At 33.9% G+C, this 21,667-nt stretch overlaps 1 protein-coding gene across 4 annotated transcripts; it reads left to right on the top strand.

Annotated features, from left to right (window-relative positions):
• The first annotated feature begins 1,607 nt into the window (after positions 1-1,607).
• Positions 1,608-20,614, top strand: LOC148615624 (uncharacterized). 4 transcript variants are annotated; one of them, XM_088582058.1, is made up of 9 exons: positions 1,608-1,752; positions 4,964-5,452; positions 7,040-7,269; positions 7,557-7,715; positions 9,083-9,160; positions 10,170-11,313; positions 12,505-12,995; positions 14,346-14,397; positions 15,709-20,614. In XM_088582058.1, the coding sequence occupies exons 2-9, from the start codon at positions 4,972-4,974 to the stop codon at positions 15,990-15,992; spliced, it is 2,919 nt and encodes a 972-aa protein (XP_088438184.1). In that variant the 5' UTR covers positions 1,608-1,752; positions 4,964-4,971; the 3' UTR covers positions 15,993-20,614. The 4 variants fall into 4 exon arrangements, with proteins under 4 accessions (XP_088438184.1, XP_088438183.1, XP_088438185.1 ...); XM_088582057.1 differs by lacking the exon at positions 1,608-1,752 and adding an exon at positions 1,799-1,932; XM_088582056.1 differs by lacking the exon at positions 1,608-1,752 and adding an exon at positions 1,997-2,088.
• The last annotated feature ends 1,053 nt before the right edge of the window (positions 20,615-21,667 follow it).

The raw sequence follows: 21,667 nt of genomic DNA, 5'->3' as shown, positions 1-21,667 counted from the left end.
AGACATGCCAAAACTTAGAACATATAAGCTATTTAAGACCGATTTTAGTACTAAAGCGTATGTGAAAAACTGTTTATCGAGGAAACAGCGATCAGTTATTAGACCGTAGATTCTGCAAAGTGTGTAACTCTAACCTCATTGAAGACGAAAACCACTTCCTACTTTTGTGCTCTGGTTACGCAATTAGGCGAAATGAACTTATACAACAACTATCTTCCATAAATTTTGACTCCCCTTTAGATGCGCTAAAAGAACTGCTGACGAATAATTCCAAAATTGTTGCAAACTATATCATAGACTGTTTAGATATACGACGTGGTGTTATATAAAAACTTGCTTATTCAAACTTATTTCACCTATAACAAATGACGTTAAATTTATAGAACCCTCATTTTCTACTTAACTTAATGTGTACATATAACAGTGCTTCGTAAGTCTATCTGGCTGGCTGAAAATATATCTGTAATCTATGTATTTGAACATGAAAAATTCAGGTTGCACTTTAATAAATTATTTATTCATTCATTCATTCGTATAATTCACATATGAAGAGTGAATAGAATTCATGCTCTTGATAAAATGGACAATGTTAATCAATTATATAATGTCCTGGATGAATAACTATGTTTAAAACATCCCGTGAAATATTATCCTGGATACTTATTAATATATGAAAACTTCCTGGATGAAAATTAGTATCTAAAAGTTTCTGGATAACAGGTGATATCAAAAACTATCCATATCGTTAACACCAACTCTTACCAAGCAACAAGCAACCAAGCCCTACTTCTTCTATAATACCCATAAAGGTAACCCTTTCAGATACCTGTGCGTTTAATCATCATAAGGTTGAGTATGGAAAAAAATAATAGTCATGGAAAACTATTATGATGTATCCCCGGATTAGATTTGATATTATTTTTTTTTTCCAATGGAAAGTATTTCACACACTACCTGGGATTGGATGTTATGTATACACTCTAACAAAAATTAGATCCTTTAACTTTGGTAATTTTGCTTTTATCTTATGGTTTTAGTTCATATCTAAATTTGCATGTATATATCTTTAAACTTAGAGATGTGTTCTGTCTTTTATTTTTTCTCTTTATCTATGTAAGCGTTTCTTCTTTGTGTATTCAATATTGTATAGCATCGACATGTGTGTCTTATGTTTAATACTGTTCCTGTCTATGTTGGTTTTAAGAGCTTGCGTTGAAATGTTTTATATGTACCTTTTGAACTTTGAACTTAGAAAAAAACGAGGGTCGGGCTTTTGGGGGGTGGGGCATGAGACTTTCACTAATATATAACTCCTTGGTGGGGCTAATCGAGAGTGAAATCGCGGTGACCTCCTAATTGAACCTTGGGTCTGTCATTGAAAAATTATTTATAATAAACACGGGAAAATCAATTAATGCATTTAAATTTCCCGCCATTCAAATATTACGATATATTAATGCGCTATGTAAAAACTTTCCCATTCATGCGATGGTAAATTTAAATCACCTGTGTTGAATAAAAGACTTTTTTATGTTAATTTTTGAAAATTAATTGTAATATTAATCCAAATTATATTTTTTTAAATTTCAGACCGAATCACACACTTGACGAAGTATTCCATAAAAAATCGTCGCCATATTGTGTACGAGAAGGAAGAATATATTCACAGTGATTATGTAGTTTCACCGTAGAAGAGTCAAGAGTTTGGTCATTATAATTCATAAAAAGCTTCCATTTCGTTGCATAACGTAGGTAAGGCGAATAAGACACCTGTCGGCGACACTAAAAACTATCGTGGTGGCGCTTGTGGTCAGGGTGGCGCTGTGTAACTTCGAGCTATTGCAGCGACCCCAGTTACTTTCGGTTTATCTCCTTCGGGATCTGTGACCGAGTTAAGATGTATGCGATGTTTAGTATGCAAAACATACTCAGGTCGGTAATATATTAGTCTAGCTGGTGGCCATGTTCAGGAACTAAGAAGCTTGATTTTGTGATGACTGATGCCAGTGATGGCATGAAACATTTCAAACATTAAAGCAATGAAGTTGTCATTCTCTCCGCCTTACTGCTCCCTTGAACGTCTTTGTGGTATGTTGGTCTTTGGGAACTGTTCTTATCTTTGATTGGCTGTCTATCAATGAAATTCTTAAACAAATGTCTTTCAGTCAAGGAATTATAGTTGACCCTTCTTTCAATCCTTCATTTGGACTAGAGATCACTTACATGTACCTATTATTTGGTTTTGGGTGACAAAAAATCCATATACTGGCATGGGGCATCAACTTTAAATCATCATAATTTAAATTTCATTTTTAGAGATAATCATAATAATTAACAAAATTAACAAAACTTTTCAACAAAAGAGTCCATCACTGCATGAATATGTAACGGGAGAGCATGACTTGACTCCCAAAATTATACTCTGCCACCGATGATCGAATCCTAGACCACTCGGTGACAAGCCAGTGACAAACCGATTCGGCTAAAGAATTACTCCTTGAGCTAAGTCAATTAACTGGCTATTTAAATCTCACTACCTACTACAACGCAGGTAGGCCGTCCTGCCACAAATAATTGATACAGCAACTTATACACCAGATCGGTAATTCCCAGCAATAAAAATACTTTCCTTCTTTAGCTTGGGACCTACAATGGTTATTGTGAGTATACAAGTTTATTTAGAAAGTAACTCTCCGCATTAAACATTTCCAAATCTTGTCGACAAAACCACTGTTCTAAAGTTGAAAAAAAGTTTTTTTTGTCCACTATAATTCAAATGCACACAATCTCTGATGTAGTCTTCTGGGTACTTTATTTTCTTCATAGATATCACTGAAGCATTGGCAAAGTTTTGCAGTTTCTTATTTATTTTCTTCTTTTGTGAATTGAATCGTTCAATCGTTAACTCCACCGAATACTTGAATTTTCCTCTAGGTAGTATAAGACCTTCAATCTGTGTGATATGCATGTAACAGCCACATGCTACAAGCAAGTTAGCGTAGTTTCTGACAATACGGGGGATGCACCAATTTTTCTAGGCCCATTATTTATACATGACAATAGCGACTTTGAATCATATAGCAATTTCTTCAATCATCTTCGTACAAAACTAGCAGGGACAGACAAATCAAATCTTGTTTTTGGGTCAGACGAAGAACAAGCCCTTGTGAACGCAGTTATCACAGCATTTCCCGAATCTACACATCTGCTCTGCAAACGTCATCTATATCAAAATACAAAGCAGAAGCTGATTGATGACTGCGTTGACAAGGCCGATAGGCAAAGGATCTTAGACATGATTTTTGGAAATGACGGACTAATTAATGCTGACGATAGTATCTGCTTCGACGCAAAATCTGATGACATAGAAGACGCATCTAGAGAGTTGTCAGGCAAATTTCACAGGTACTTTCAAAACAAATTGAAATCAAATTTGAAAGAAAAAGTCAACAAACCATTATGTACCGGGTTAGTAGAAAACGCATGGACTAACAATAATTCAGAATCTCTCAATCACATCTTAAAGCAAGCTATAAATTGGAAATCGAAACCCCTCTTAGACCTTGTCAACATCCTGACAACTCTCATAGAGGCCCAATTTAAAGACATTAGGAAGGCAATCGTTGGCACAGGACAGTTTAGGCTTGCAAAGACCTACGAACACTTTGGGGTGACAAGGACTGTTTGGGTATCAAAAACGACAGAGGAGCGTGACAGACACTACAAGCGTTTAAGACAATTTATTCCCAAAGACAAAATGACTGTTACTTCTACGGACGGTAAAATGACTGTAGTTCAGCCCAGGTCACTAGGCAAAAAGATTGGTCAGCACAAACGAAAAATTAACGAGAGGACAAAGACATTCAAAAAAACGAAAACAAAGTAAATGTTCAGCTAAGTGAATGTTCAGCTGTTTGATATTAACAGTGCGTACGCCGTATCTTGTTGTTGAGATGCCCAGAAATGGGTAGGACTCCACTGTTACTATTAAACCTCTTCGCATGGACATCTAAATTATTTTTTTCAGTTTATTGGGAATAGGTTTTTTTCTGCCACACATGTTGTCATCGTGATTGTTTTTTCTTTTTGTTTGTTTGTATTATATTATATATTATATTATCGTCTTTATTATCAATCAGATGAATTTTAATCATGTTATGTGATTTAAAATAGTAGCTATATGTCATATGCCTGAGACGCTTCTTAAATAGTTGCTGAATGATTTTACATGCTTATTATCATTTATATTTTTATGATGTGTTAATCCTTACATTTTTTTAATAGTAGCTTCATATATTCTGTGTTTTGTAAGAATTTGCTATCTGCTTTGCTGACATATTATTGACTGTGTACCAATAAAAAAATATTATGAACTAATTTCAGCATTTAGTTATCAATTAAAGTCTATGAAGTATAAATCATATTGAGTTTCCACCTGATTACTGGTAATTACTAGAGATTGCGCAACATAGTCTTTATCTCCAATGCGAGTTATCGCTCTTTGAACTAATTGACGCTTCGAGAAACAATACTTTAAAATATTTAATTATGGTAGGAATTATGCATTTATGAAAATTTTAAGCATTAATCTTTATGAAATTCATCATGTAAAGTCATTTGAAGGGGCATTTCGGTGATTTCAATGGGCATTCCGGTGATTTGTAGGGGCATTTCGGTGATTACGGGGCATTCCGGTGATTCGTGTTACCCGTCCTTGCCTTGATTCTGATCATTCATCCATTGAATCAGGTAAATTTAGTCAAATTTATCATGATTTAAGTTTGTTGTGTGTCCATTGCATTCATAATCACAGACTATCATATATAAATTATCACATGATCATGAATCAAGCACCATTATTATTATATGTGACACATTTTGCAGTATACATGTACATTTTGGATTATTAGTTATTTTTCAACATTAATCTTTTATCTTTTTTGTCATGTTTTTATTTTTACAGAAGCCTGGATGGACTCTTTAGGAAATGTACAAGTACCTTTAAAACATGACACTGGTGAATGTTCTACAGACCCATCTGTCCATGCAGGGGAAGCCACCATCAGCAACCAATCTGCAGACTCAAACCTTGTAATAGTTCAGCAAAAACCAGGCCTTGTTGTCATATCCCAAGGAAATCCATCAGAGGACAATGATATTAAAGACCTTGTAGAAGACCAGGAAAGTCAAATTGTCATTAGAGATGACAAAATTGGTCAGCACCTCAACACAGCGCTAAATGTAAGAACATCCAACACTAACAGTCCAGATCAACTGAATGATTTACAAAGTTATCTTGTGACCTTCAACAAAGAGATTGGTCATGGAGGTCAACCAACACCATTCTCCATTGGTGAACTTGATGCCACTAATATTACCAGTACAGCTCGACCTATTGTTTTCTCTGATGGACAGATTCTGAATGTGTCCTCTAGCTTTCACCCTAACCATGGTAAATTTATTTCCTGTTAGGTCAAAAACATAATGTCTGTTTCTTGCTGCCCTTTCTACCTATTTTTTGCGCCTACCCTTAACATTTTATATCCATTTTGGCTCAAGCACTGTTAAGGTCGAGACTGTTGCCCAATTAACTCAATGTAAATTGTTTTTGAAAAATAAAATAATTTCCCTACCCACATATACCTACCCTGTTTTTTCTTGCTGGTAGTAAGAAACAAGACTATTATTATTGTTGGCCTTAAATACAGTAAATATACATGTAACTATATAGCTCGTCAGTTTCCATGACATATAAAACATTTGATAGAGGACAAAATCTTCATAATGGTAATCAGTACAAGTTGAACTTTTGACTTTCGATGCGCTGAGAGCCTGATTTCAGTCTTGCAGAGTAAGGATATATATTTATTCCTATCTTTTAACTAAAACAATACTTATTTTTTATAGGTCACAACTTAAAGTTTAGTCAAATTATGAAGGAAAATAAATCATATTTGAGTTCGCTGTTGACATAAATCTATCAAATGCCTGATTATTTTCTTTTAAATATCAGTATATTCAATTTTTTCCTCTTACAGGTTTCACCTGCCTCATATTTTAGAATCAACATTGTTATAATTGTTTAACATTTTTGTATCATTTTATTTTGTAGTATGGCATAAGTTGTGCCTTATTTTCCTAAGATCTTTTGGAGAATTCAACCCATATCATCAAATCAGTATTGTATCCTGTTGAAGCACTTGGTTTTTAATCTTGAATTTCATTGGATAATTTAAATTTCATGGTTCATTCATATCTTCTTGTTTTTATGGAAATGAAGTTTCAATTTTAAAGATTTTTAATGCTATATTAAGAGATATATTAGACAGTTGTGGTCAGTTGCTTTTGAATAGCAATAACTGTATTGTTTTTGAAGATTTGAAGGCACTAAATGTATTTTTGATGTTGAAAATTGAGTTCACACCAGTAAAAATTTGCAATGCATCAGATAAATGATCAATGCTTCAATGTCTTCAAATTCAATAGATTTACACTATATCTCCATAATGTACACGTACATAATTAAAGTATATGTAGAAGCATGTGTAGATCTGGTGATACTATGTACATTTGATGTAGAGAGAAGTTGAGACTCATTTGAAAAATGATGGTATACTCAGTTAATGTTGATAAAATAAGGAAGCCAGGCATGTAGCTGCCGTTAGGCAAAAAAGCTTTTGCCTGCACTTTTGCCAATTTTTTTTTTTTTTTTTTTTTTTCAGATAAAATACATCCAGGTGAGGCAAAAATGATGCTCTAAAACGCTATCTCCGTGGAGCTTCAGGGCTTTGCCCCCTGGACCTGCAGGGGGCCTTAAGTGGCCCCCAGACCCCCAGCCGTAATTTTGCCTACACTTCAATTTGGCCTCAGCTATGTGCCTGGAAGCCCTGTCTTAATATCTCATGAACTTTACTGATTGAACTGTTGAATGTCTTTTGTTCTTGTTTTCGTATTGAATGTTTTAAGTTACAGATTTAATACTGACAGAATATTATATTTTATTAAATGTAATTAACTGGATCAAAAATTTGTTGTACAGACATCCAGAATCTTAATGATGACACCAAAGTTGAAATTGCTGTGACTACAGATAACCTTGACCCACAGACACAGACCTTAAGAATAGCCGAGGCTTTATCAGACACTGGGGCCCTATTACAACAGAACAACCAAATAATCAGTCAGGATGATTTATCTCCTCTAACCAATGACCAACAAAGGACTGTCATGCTGCAAGGACTACCTGGTGCACAAGGAACATTAGTACAGGTATTACAATCATTTCTGGTTACAATTTTAGACAATGAGTGATGAAGGTATATTCTGTGTAATCTAAGTATAGAGTTTGTAACAGATTGTCAATGCAAGTACTCTGAAACTGTTTCCATAATTGATAACTATAAACTGATGCTAAACTCTACATCCATGGCATTGTGAATACTGGATCTAAAGCCATAGATTTGGACAGGTGGTAAATGACATTATTGAGTAAGTCAAAGTTGCTCTGAATAAAGATAAGAAAAATATTTACATAGAATAAATCTGCAATTTTTCAGGTAAATGTTCCAGGAACACCAAGGTCTAAGGTTGTCCCAGTTGTCTCCCTTGACGGTAAAGAGCAGCTGCAACTGAATTTAGAATCTGTTTCAACTGTTCTTCCACAGATCATCCAGGTTTCCCAGCCTTCAGAGACACTAGTTTCAATTCCCACAGCTGTACGTATTGAACTGTAACTATCACACATCCACATGTATAGGTGTTTTATAATCAAAATGCACTAATTTAGGACAGTTAAACAGAATTGCTGGTTTTCACCCCTTGCTGCCCCTCAGTATATTGCTTCCTAAGTGTTTTTCAATGTTTTTACAGAAAAAATGTAACGATTAAAAAAAATCTAGTTGGTAAGGCCCCCTATTAGATCTGCCTTGGCTTTTCCTTATCAGTTCTAATGAAGAAAAAATTGTTATGCAACCAATCCCAAAATCAGTATACAGTATATATGATTTGTAGAATGTTAGTGTTATGGTTACAGGGAGGTAACTACAAAATCCAAAACCACAGTGCTTTTTAGTTTGGTTCAAGTGAGCATATATTTTTCAGAGGATAAAATCTGGTTCAATATATGTTTTGAGAGTTATGAAATATAGCATTAAAATTGACTTACTAGAATCTTTAGGTAATAAAACTGTGGAGTTTCTTTTTCATCTACTTCCTGTTTACCAATCAAACTAGTAATTTTGTAGGTGATGCATAATGGAAATTTTCTGAACAGATTTTTCAGGTTTCTTTTGCTTAGATATTGTTATTGCATGATGATTTGTTCCATGTCTCCTCTTTTCAGGTTCATTGCTCATCTACTTCCTGTTTACTGCTACTAAGTATTTTTTTAGGTGATATATAATGGAAATATTTATAACAGATTTCTCAACTTTATTTGAAGGAATTCTTAGATGTTTGGTGTATTGCTTTGAAAGATGACATGTATCGTGTTTCCTTTTTCCAGGTTGACAATATTATTGGGTAGGGTTATTCTGAGAACAACGTAGCATACACCATCTTGTTAATATTAATATCATCATGTTAAGTAGCTAGATATTTAGCATGATGTGTTATGTAACAAAATTATCAGTACATGCTAGTCTCTGTTGCAGTAAATCAGTTGTTCAGTTCCAGTTTACACTCTGTTAAGACCATGCTGTAATGCAGTTTTCAATTCTACTTTACATTCTGTTAAGGCCATTCAAAACTTCAATAAGGAGTCTGGCAGTTTTTACAATCTTTTGAGATATGAACAGTTTTTATTTTTTATTTTTATTTTTCTAATTGTCTGCATTGACCTTATGATTTTCTTAATGATGGACTTTGATATACATGTACACAGCTTTTGTTTACATACAAATTAGATACACTAATAAAAAACATTACAATACAATGTATTTATTAGTTGTACAAAATTTTAATTATATTGATCCTGAATTGACAAACAGCAAGTGCCTCATAAAATTCCAGCAAGACGAATGAGCAGGTAACAGAGCATGGTCACTAGAGATTAATACTCACTATCAATCTATCAATAATGCAGGTAGAGACAGTTAAAAGTGATGTAACATCAACATCAGTATCAAGTTCAACAGGATTGGAGACATTACAAGGAGTGCAGGTAAGTTTCTAACGATTACAGGGAGTAGCAGTAAATTGTACATGTTTGGAGTTATTAGAGGGAATATGAGAAAATTCTACAGGTTTTGAGTTGTTAGATGGAGTGTGAGTAAGTTTAATAAGGTTAGAGCCATATTGAGTAAATTCTACAGGATAGGAGATACACATGTAACAGGGAGTATGAGTAAGTTCTATAGGTTTGGAGACATCGTGAGTTCTATAGGTTAGGAGACATTGTGAGTTCTAGAGGATAAGAGATGTAACAGGAAGAATGAGTAAGTTCTATAGGTTTGGAGACATTGTGAGTTCTAGAGGATAAGAGATGTGACAGGGAGAATGAGTAAGTTCTATAGGTTTAGAGACATTGTGAGTTCTACAGGATACAAGATATAGCAAGGAGAATGAGTAAGTTCTATAGGTTTGGAGATATTGTGAGTTCTACAGAATAAGAGATATAACAGAGAGTATGAGTAAGTTCTATAGGTTAGGAGACATTGTGAGTTCTAGAGGATAAGAGATGTAACAGGAAGAATGAGTAAGTTCTATAGGTTTGGAGGCATTGTGTAACAGGAAGAATGAGTGTTCTATAGGTTTGGAGACATTGTGAGTTCTAGAGGATAAGAGATGTAACAGAAAGAATGAGTAAGTTCTATAGGTTTGGAGACATTTTGAGTTCTATATATCTTATATTGATGTTCCATTAACACATTTAATAACTTCTTATGAAACATGTATGTACTTACCATTCAATACAACACTAAAAAAATATGTTAAAAATTAATTGTTTAAAGGTACTAGTAGTTTAATTTATATATTTTCTTCATTTTCTCTGCATTTATATTCATCAAAATGTCTTAAGTGATTTTATATCATGCCTGTGCCCTGTTCATTTGTCTGTCTGTCCATCAGTACTTTGTGAGCATAACTCTTATGAAACTACTGCACCAAATTTCATGAAACTGTGTAGGTAGGTGCACTTTGATAAAATGTTTTTGTTCCTTTTCTATCAGTTAGGTCAAGCTGACATAACAAATGCCCAGCTTGTTGCTCTACAAGGCACAGATACCAGTCAACTGAATGCTCATCTTGTGTCAGTCAACAATACACAGGAATTACAAATGATGACAAACAATGAGGGTGAATCATCTAACTTCCAGACGGTATCTATAGTGCCGCAGTCTGGAGAACAGGGGAATGAAATGAACTATGTTTTGATAGTATCGCAGCCTGATGGGGAAAAAGATGGTGGATCACCAAGACAGTTTGCTGTTGACATGGGCATGTTACAGCTGGATGGGAGAGAAGTGATGGAAGAAGTTGTAGATGAAGAAGGAAACACAAGAAAAATCATACGAGTCAATACTAAAAAGTTAGAAGTGTTACCATCAGCTCTGACTACATTACAATGTCACTACTGTAGTTATACTGCACCAAAACGGTATCTGATGATGAGACATATGAAGACACATTCAGAAGACAGACCATATCAATGTAACTTATGTGAAAAAAGCTTTAAAACTCATGCATCCCTCCAAAATCATGTTAATACGCATACTGGGGTTAGACCTCACAAGTGTAAGGACTGTGAAATGGCTTTCACCACTTCCGGTGAACTAGTACGACATATAAGATATAAACACACTTTTGAGAAGCCACATAAGTGTACTGAATGTGATTATGCGAGTGTAGAGTTGAGCAAATTAAAGAGACACATGAGATCTCACACCGGTGAACGACCATACCATTGTCCACATTGTACTTATGCTAGTCCTGATACATACAAACTGAAGCGCCATCTGAGGATACACACAGGTGAGAAACCTTATGAATGTGATGTGTGCCACGCCAGGTTTACTCAGAGCAACAGTCTCAAGGCACACAAACTTATCCATTCTGGAATGAAACCAGTATTTCAGTGTGAGCTTTGTCCTACTACATGTGGTAGGAAAACTGATCTTAAAATACACATGATGAAACTACACAGTAATGACAAACCAGTAGACTGTAAGAAATGTGGCATGGTTTTCAATGATAGATATAGTTTTAAGCTGCACCTAAAGACTCATGATGGGGAGAAATGTTTCAAATGTGACCAGTGTGATTATGCTGCACTTTCACAGCGCCATCTGGAGAGCCATTTACTCACACATACAGGTACGTACAATTATATCATGGGTACCAATAGTATACACTGAAGTTAGCATTAAAACAAACATCCTGGAAAAGAAAAAAAAACAGTTACTGTAGGTGGCATTTAAAGGGGTACTTTCAATAAATGTCAAAATCAGCCTCAGAAATCAATATAAAGTAATTTATTTTCAAATGTGTGCCTTCATTAAAAAAAAATTACACTATTTTGAGTGACATTGCTAGGCCCAACTTCCGTATTGACAAGACTAAATTTCACAACAGGACATTAACTCAAACAAAAGCATGAATTGATGGTTGATTTTTATCTCATCTTCTACAAGGCTGAAACATTTAAAATTTCTTCTCTTATTTTTGTATCCCTTGCTAAGAAACTTGGTAGTTATGCCAGAATACATTCTTTAGTTTGATAAATAGAATTATAGTTTTAATAAGTGGGGTGTCTTTAGCTCAAAATTGCATGCAGTCTTCATTTTAACCTTTTACAAATTTTTTCACTATATGTACATGTACTAAATTTCTAGATTGCAATCACACTGAAAAAGGTAAATTATTGAAATTATCTTTAGGTTTCATGTATTTGGTGAGACATGTTTTTTTTAAGATTTTGTTCATATGTAGCATTTTTTCAAAAACATTTATATATAGTAAGAATCAGTAATTATTATGTAAATGTATCAGTGGATTAAATACTATCTACCAGAGAAGGAAATTAGCAGTAGACCGAGTCTATGTAAAATCAAGCAGGTCTATGACAAAATTTGCTCAAGTTGCTTTGAAATGTAAAATGCAGTCTGCAAAAAATTATGATGGGTCTATGTTGACCAAAAATTGAGAATTCTTGATTCTTATTATACACTTATGTTATCTTACTTTTTTTTCCTGATCTTATGAATAATTGCTTTCATGATATTTTGTCTTTTCTTCTTATAAATGACCTTTTCAAAAAAAAAGTTAATGGTGTCACATGCTGCTGAGCTGAGTAAATTAACTGTCCTATTTAGTTTTTATAACTTCATCTAAAACTCAGTCCAAATTACTAACATGGTGTTGTACATAAAAAATTGAAGCTTCAGTGCAATATTTTTTTTGAAATCATAGTCTTACATAGAAAATATTCGTACAAAGCAATGCATACAAAAGAAATTTTATTTTTTGAGAACTGGTTTAACAATGTATTATTACTTCTTATTTCAGGTGAAAAACCATTTGAATGTGATGAATGTGAACAAACTTTCCGCCAGAAACAGCTTCTGAAACGTCACAAAAATCTGTACCATACTCCTGATTATAGTAAACCAGAACCTAAAGAGAAGAATTATGACTGTACTCTGTGTAACAAACAGTTTGCCAATAAAGGGAATTTCCTCAGACACATGCAAAATCATGATCCGGAATACTGGAACAAAAAACTGAGTGAAGGGGAAAATCCTTCCATGTCTACTGATGAGTTAATTCAAGGATCATTACTAAGTGATATGAGGGAGGGAAAACTTGGTATTGCTCCAAAGGTGGTCATTGTCCATCCTAATGGTAGCGTAGAGGAAGTGACCTCTAGGTTACAGAATCTGGTTGCCGAGAAACAGATGGAGGAGATGATGGTTCAGGTTGTTCAGGAAGGGAACAACCAAAGTACAAGTCTGGAGGATGCTATCAGATCTCAAGTTGAGGTCGCAATCAGGAATCAGGTAATAATCTATAATTCATTTAATGAATGTGATATAAGTCGCCATCATGATTTATCAACCCAAGAAAATGCAGTATTCACCAAAAAGTAGGCAAGGTGAATATGATGTGTTTGAGGGTTGATAAATCATGATAGCAACATGAATCAAAGTGCATGTGTGACTCTGTTTTATTTTATATTTTTAGGATAAAACAATACTCTGTTATGGTCCATATGACTGCTGTTAAACTATTTTTGGCATAAATAATCAAGTTGAAAGAAGAAACTGTATTTTAGCCAATTTGAACTACTTTCTTGATTTCACATGACCTGAAAATGGTTTTAAGGCCAATCAAAAAATAGAAAAAAATTATTCATGTTTTATGTGTGAACCCTTGAGTACAGATTTTATCAAATTCAAGGCAGTTTTTTTTATTTTAAACAAATAATTAGGTATTAAAATTTTGATTTTTAAAGACCAATATTTTATAAATCCATCTTGATTCATTACTGATTGTTTGTCCATTCATCAATTTAGATATCATAAATAATTTCAAAATGCATCAATGGTTTTAGGAAGAGTGTATCTTTATAGGAAGAACATCATTATACCCTTTGTAAACAAAGTTTATTTTTTGGGAGGTGGTTACAATGTAAAATATATTTCACTGACTGTCCGTCTGTCTGTTCAATCTATCTTCGAAGCAGCTTGCAGCATTGTTATGAAACTTAATGGGGTGATAGATAACCATATTGGTATGTGCATATTGTCAGGAATTTATGTTTGGGCAAAAATTGTAGAAGTGACTGCTGTTGGACTTGCATGTAGGCGTTTTTCAGCAAAACTTTGTCTGATGCGTTGTCTGCAACTCCTCCTCAACAATTTGCAGGATTGTTATGAAACTTAATGGGGTGTTAAATTGCCATATTCGGATGTGCATATTGTCAGGAATTTATGTTTAAAGTAAATTTGCAGATATATTCTGTCATTGTGTTCTCACCAAAAAAAATACCACTGATTGTAGTTTGGAGTTGGGTGTTTCAGAAATGGCAGCAAAATTGTGTGTCAAAAGTGTTAAGTTTGTTCCCCACAAAAATTGTGCCCAATATGATTCGTGCCCTTATTGGCCCTCAAATGTATTGGGTTCAACAGAATGTTGAGGGTATTAGTCCCATTAGGTGCAATGTCTAGTTTTCCAGGGTTTTATTAAAGGATTAACACATATAATTATTTATATAAAGTAGAGATATATATAACCGTATTGGGATGTGCATATTGTCAGGAATATACACAGTTAATTTTATTAGATTTAAAGTTTTACTACATACTGAAATGTTTTTGGTTTCTGCTTTACATTTGAATGATTTGCAGGGATTGAATGTGTTGGAGACTGGGAAGACCAGTGGAGATGATTCTGCTGCAGGTATACCATCACATGTAGATATAGAATGATTTAGATTGTAAATTGATACATATGGAATATTTTACACACCTTTTTTTACATGAAAAAAGGTCAACCCATTTTGAGACCTCAAAGTTGCATTGCATTACGACATCAAAATATTAAACTAAGTTTCCCATTGAATTAAATTGTGTTTTTTTTTTTCGATAAGTGCTGATTTTGGTAACAGTAAATGGCATCCTTTTCATTGGTTCATTGGGAAGCCATACAAACCTACATTATACACAGATCACATCAGGAGGGGAAAATGTTTTAAAACCAATTGGTATGATATAGTTTATGAATTACATCAGTAAAACTTGTAATTATATTTATAGATTGATTGACCTTTGACTTATATTGTTATTGTATTTATAGATGGATTGACCTTTGACTTACATTGTTATTGTATTTATAGATGGATTGACCTTTGACTTACATTGTTATTGTATTTATAGATGGATTGACCTTTGACTTACATTGTTATTGTATTTATAGATGGATGGACCTTTGACTTACATTGTTATTGTATTTATAGATGGATGGACCTTTGACTTACATTGTTATTGTATTTATAGATGGATTGAACTTTAACTTACTTTGTAATTGGATGAAACCTCATATCTTGACCTACACTTAGAGATTGGTGGTGTAGAAAAGATATTGATCAAACTATACGACAGATGTGTTGACTTTTCATTCAGTATTGTCAATTTTCCTTTCATCTGTTGCAACATTACTTCAGCACCTGCAAATGGAGTTTTCAAATCACCACTCATACGTTACACCAGAGCTTGCCATAACTACACAGACTTTTTGTACAGCACTAGACTTCTTACAAATAGGCTTCTGGAACAGGGTTATGTTCCTACAAGATTGAAGTCATCACTACAGAAGTTTTATGGTTGTCATCATTAACTTGTGGATCGTTATGGTGTATCCATCTGCACAATGAAAACTGATTTATTGAACGTGTCATAGTTTTCCTATCCTGTTTCGTCTATCCTGGACTTGACTTTTTATGAGCAACTTGGCAGGTGTTTTTAGAAAAGCAGAGGACACTAACCGTACCAGTGCACCTGGTGCATGCTCCAAACTTTTAGAGGAGTCTGAGTTGCCCATTCTCTTTTGTTACTTTGTATGAATTTTTTTTTGGTTATTTTGTGTTCTTTGTTGTGTCTGTTTTCCATGTCTGGTCTTTGTCCCTGGATTACATGCTTTTAATTTAGGATAGAATCTGGGTTCCCTTGATTATTCGTTGACCTTTGACTTAAATTGTTATTGTATTTATAGATGGATTGACCATTGATTTAGGAAGACCATCCCAAGTTGACCTTACTCAACAAAAGCAGACTTTCAGCAGGCAAGACATAGAAGGAATGAGGGCATTAAATCAGCCATCTTGGGATACAGTCACCAAGGTCTCTGATCATGTGATAATTGTAAAACCACCAGACAAACGGAATGAAGACAATACTGATGATTGTAAAATAGATCAGGAGTCAGATCAAAACACTTTACCATCGTGTCCCGACTTGAACACTAGTCAGTTGGTAGAGACCATGGACACAGATTAAAAAGCAAGAATTTTATATTTATTTTATACCTGAGTTTGCCATTATGCAGTTTTCTATGAAAAGTGTCATTTTAATTTGATAGTTATAACAATGGATAATTATGTAAAGAAAAGAGATTAGCAAATATGTACCTGTATCAGTAACAGCTGGTATAGTAGCCACTCAACTCTGTCTGTCTGATACATACATGTATTATCTGTAACTTAATACCTATTAAACCAGTATTATTCAAGCTTTACATAATGTTTATATACATACTGAAGATGTGTGCCTCCTATTATGGACCAATTATTTCGTACAGTTTAGTATTTTGAACTTTTTTTCATTTTTCATCACTTTATGTTTTGAACACTACATATTTTATGTAATCTGCAACTCAAATATTATAAAAACTTTGCACCAGTACTTATTCAAGGGTAAAACCAATTTCAACTGGTCAAGCAGGCATATTTTGCCTAAACTGAACTGGCCTGGAGTTAAGCTTACTTGCCCTTATGATAAAAGACATCCAATATTAGTTGGCCCAGCAAGAAAGCTCTGTTTGATTTTAACATGCCCATCATTTAAATGGCTTGCTACAGTGGAAGAGAATTATTTTGACCACTGTTACCAAAGATTTACATTTTTCCTATTTTTAAAAAAAAAAAAAGAAAAAAATTGAGTCTTTTTCCAGTGATATATGCTATCATGGTTTCTTACTTTGTGTAATTTGTTACTCCAGAGCAACTTAACTTTGCACAGTGGTTATACATATATTGAAGATATGTGCAGACACACATATGACAGTGATGCATGTCCAGACATTTTATCAGATTTGTTTTTGTATAGAAATTACTATTTAAATTTTGATTTAAGAATTATACATGTGTGTTTCATATTTTTCTATTCATACATTGAGAAGATAAATAGTCTGAATTTTGACTGATCATGTTTAAAAGATAAGTTTTTGTTTGTTTTGTTCAAATTGATAACATAGTGAGGTGTGTAAAACATATCGAGGTACTCTATAGATGTTCAGGTGTGTAAAAACAGAGCAAGGTACTCTATAGATATTATGGTGTGTAAAAACATATCGAGGTACTCTATAGATGTTCAGGTGTGTAAAAACAGAGCAAGGTACTCTATAGATATTATGGTGTGTAAAAACATAGCGAGGTACTCTATAGATGTTGAGGTGTTTAAAAAAACAGAGCAAGGTACTCTATAGATATTATGGTGTGTAAAAAGATAATGAGATACTCTATAGATATTGAGGTGTGTAAAAACAGCGAGGTACTCTATAGATATTAAGTTTTGTGCTATTAAGTAATACTTTGCATAGTACTATTATATTTTATTGTCAATCACTTTGATGTAACATTTTTAGGTAATGTAGTTATTTATTTTTAAAGAACACTAGAACAAAGTCTAATGTGTAAGTCTATGATTAGACACCAATGTATGTCAAAACATAAATAAGTGTTTTATATAAATATATTAGCAGTGTATGATACCTTTACTTGTGAACTCACCAAAGGCAAGTAATTATTGGATTTGGGTAATGTTATTTATAAAGCACTCACCAGGGTGCCAAGTGACAGTTTAAAGCAGTCACCAGGGTGCCAAGCGACAGTTTAAAGCACTCACCAGGGTGCCATGTGACAGTATAAAGCACTCACCAGGGTGCCACATGATCTTGAATTTTCTGCCAACCAGACACTTCGCGTTCATTGCTTAAACCAAACTCGGTAGTGAAATTTTATCTTGATGGGTTAAAATGGAAATTTGCTTACCTGTCTGGCAAGAAAAATGAGAAAGGTTTCACACATTATAGGAAGTACAGTAACAGCACTGGCTGCAAAAAGCCGAGTATAGGAAGTGTGGTAACAGCCATGAAAAGCCTAGTATAGGAAGTGCTGTAACAGCACTGGCTGTGAAAAGCCTAGTATGGGAAACGTTGTAACAGCGCTGACCATGAAAATCCCTGTCGAGGAAGTGTTGTAACAGCATTGACCATAAAAAGCCAAGTATACAGTGTTGTAACAGCAATGACCACGAAAAGCTTTGAATAGGAAGTGTTACTCTATGATTCCAGTGAAAAAGATCAAATTGAATTCTCTTTTTGAATACATGACATGATGTTCAGTTGTTCTTTGCTTGACTTTTGGTGGATGACAGTCTCATTGGCTATCATACCACATCTCCTATGTTTATATATTGGGACTTTTTATCAAAATTATGTATAAAAATGTGAATGTATTACAAATCAGATTTTTGTTTGTACATTGGTTACTAAGTGAACCTTAATAGTTTGTGGTGATCATAAGGAAAAGTAAAAGTGTTGTTTAACGTTTGAGTGTATTTGTTACAAAACATTTAAGTTGTTGAAATAAAAGGTCTCATAGAGATAGTTTTCTATGCAACCATAAATTTTTTTTTCAGTTGTATAATTTGTCTAAGGACATGGCAGAGGGCCCTATAGTTTTTGGAGGTTTTTTCCCCTACCTTTTTGGAATACAAGCTAAATGGGGGAAATGGGTATTATCATTAGTATTGGTCAAGAAAGCTTATTGATGATTCCATTTTTATGATTCAGATGTCAATCTGTGTCTTTTGAAATATTGTTTTAAAATTTATTACAGGCTTATCTGTAATTGTTTTAGATTTAAAGGGGTACAAAATTAGGCCCCTCCCAAAAAATAAACCTCTAAATTTTTTATTGGATTTTGAAAATTTTTAATTGAATTTCAAATTTTGTGCTATATTGCTTTTTTTATTTGATTGCTTCTGTAAGTCCTTGCCTGTGTTTTTCAATCAGATTTCAGATTCCCTTATGTATTTTGTGTCATAAGGGGTCAAAAGGGCTACACCTCCAAAAAACTTATTTTTGGTCTGAATTCAAAAATTTTTAATAGAATTTCAAATTTTGTGTTATACATGTATTGTGCCAAACCAGTTTGTTGTGACATAATGAACTGTAAGTCCCTGTGCTCAAGTATGTCAAAAACTAATATTGTTTCCTCGCTTCCCCTTGCTAACGGAGTTCTTCGTGCTGGTTCCATGAAGCTCTTTAATTTATTTTTTTTCACAATTTCAGACACCCTTGGGGTAAGATTTCAGTATTCTCTAAATCAGCGTATTGGATTTCTTAGTCTTACACTTTCTGTGTTTGGTTCCTTTTCTCACTTTCAAAAGTAAATTCATGATATTCAAGTATTTTTCTTCAGAATGCCATTCTTGACATCATAGAAGTTTTATTTTGATGTCACAAAAGTCATTTCCTCTGACAGTGATGGAGATCTGGACATGTAATCAGCCTTGTATTTTCACTCATTTGAATATACCTTTTTCTTTTGAATGTACATATATCCTAAATTGAGGAGTGTATATGTCTTCAGTTACGTTGTTTAATTGAGGTCATTTAAGTAAAATTTATTAGAAAAACAGACAGCATCCACAAGCTGATGATGGAAAATGACTGTACTATAAACAATGTACCTTCCCAACCTGTGTAAACACAATCATCAGTACATAGGTATCATCAGTTTACACTTGACAAGTTCCCAATTTATTTTAAAGTTTGTGTGGATCATTAGATTCCACTGTAGTTTGTATACTAGCTTATTAAGAGTAAACTCATAGTTTCTTATCAACAAATATTGATTATGTCCATGTCATGTCTCAAATACTGAGTTGTCTTTCTTTGTCTGCAAACAAAACCTCTTTGAAATTTTGAATTGTATTCATAATTCTTTCAGTTTTTGATGGTTCAGTGCTTAAAAATCCAATGTTGGCATATACTGAGAGGGCTTAAAAACCACTATATTATCATGAGTGTCTGGTGTGGTGTGAGATAAGTGTTGGTTAACATTACAGGATTTGAGTTTAGGGGGGGGGGGGCATTAATTGAATTAAATGCTGTGCAAGACTAAATGTATTATGGTGTGAAAATTGTGGTGAAAATATTTGTCTTACCAATATATATATATATCTTTCTTTTTTTTTTTGATATTTTTGCCAAGATTTCTATTTCTGTCCTGTTGTTTTCATGATATTTTTAATATCTACAATCTCTTAGGTGAAAAGATCAGTACCAAGAACTAGATTTTTTTTGTATCAATCTTTACATCCTCCCAAGTCAGGGTTTTGAGTCCACCTTTGAGGGAGCGATGGTGGACTCAAAACCCTGACTTGATAGGATGCAATCTTTTTGAAACCTGACCAAAATTGTCATTTTTTTTCTAATATGTCATGAATATATTTTAGAAAGTGCAAGATTCCTTTCTCTTATATGTAAACATTCTTTGAATATCTCAGGTCTTTGGACAGAATTCAGGTTATTTGATTAGGGCTTTTAAAAAAGAAGGGCCCTAAATTAAAATTTAGTTTTATTGTCTCAGAGTCTTTATCATGGTTTTGAAAGGTTATAGATTTTAATATGCAAATTCAAGTGTTAATTAATACTCTAGTTACTTACATAGCTGTTTTAGCTGTGTGTCAATAAAGGGGTCCTTTACATTTACCTCACATATATGGAAGTGGACGTGGAAATTGCTAGTATAGTCCACATAAGTAAGTTTGGGCTCAGTCTATTGCTTGTATGTTGCTATGTACTGTATCTTATTAAAGCCCACCATACTTATTGACTTGGTTGCATGCTTAGGATCTTCTACCTACCTTTGTTATTATATTCTCTACCAAGAAATATTACTTACCTGCATAAAATAATCAGTCCAGTCAGGTGACAAATTTACCCAAACCTGTTCTATTATTTATATACTTTGTCTGGAAACTGTCTAAAAATCTCTGCCAAAACGCGCATTTATAAGGAATTATCGTTTTTCTGTCAAAATTAATTATTATTTAAATAACTATGAATACCTAGTGATTTTTTGGTCCGTATGTTGTATATACGTCAGACTTGAGATATCGGTCACAGGCATAGATTTCTTAGTGTCAATGTTCTGGCTGCTGTTCCGGGTATGATATTGACGAAGTTCATGCAATCAAGTTCATTTTCACACGTAAAAGGTAAAATGTTGATGATTTTTTTTTTATTATTATTAATATTTGGGTGTGGTGAAAATTGTGTATTTCAGTATCATATAAAGCTTGTTGAACTATTTTGTCTATTTATCTATGATTATTAATCTAGACACCTCTATTAAATACATAGACAATAATAGTGTCTTGACTTCACAGAAAAGGGATAAAAAGATGAGGCGAACAGGCGCGTAGCTGTTGTTAGGCAAAAAAGCTTTTGCCTACACTTATTTTATTTTTTTTTTGAGATAAAATACATCCAGGAGAGGCATAAATGATACTCTAAAACGCTATCTCCGCGGAGCTTCGGGGGGGGGGGCTTCGCCCTCTGGACCGGCTGAGGGCCTTAAGCGGCCCCCAGACCCCCTGCCGTAATTTGGCCTCAGCTACGCGCCTGGCGAAGAAATAGGGTAACTGCGAGACTCCGCCTAGCAGTTACCCCGTTTCGTGCCGAATATTTAAGAGGTACATTTTTATCTCTTATGAAGCTGGATCTATGGCGCTATTGCGGTAAACACGACACAGATCTGCAGCATTACGGGAAGTATAGAAGTCGCTAACAAAATTAGCGACTTAAAAATGACAGTGAAAAATCAAGAAGCTACATATTGTATATCTGAGGGGTATTATTATCCATGAAATTAAATAAGTTG

Source organism: Perna viridis, chromosome 5 (assembly GCF_037379345.1).
Source record: "Perna viridis isolate PV_CMFRI_1.1 ecotype Kerala chromosome 5, ASM3737934v1, whole genome shotgun sequence".
Taxonomy (NCBI): Eukaryota; Metazoa; Mollusca; class Bivalvia; order Mytilida; family Mytilidae; genus Perna; species Perna viridis.
This window is presented reverse-complemented; position numbering and strand designations above follow the sequence as displayed.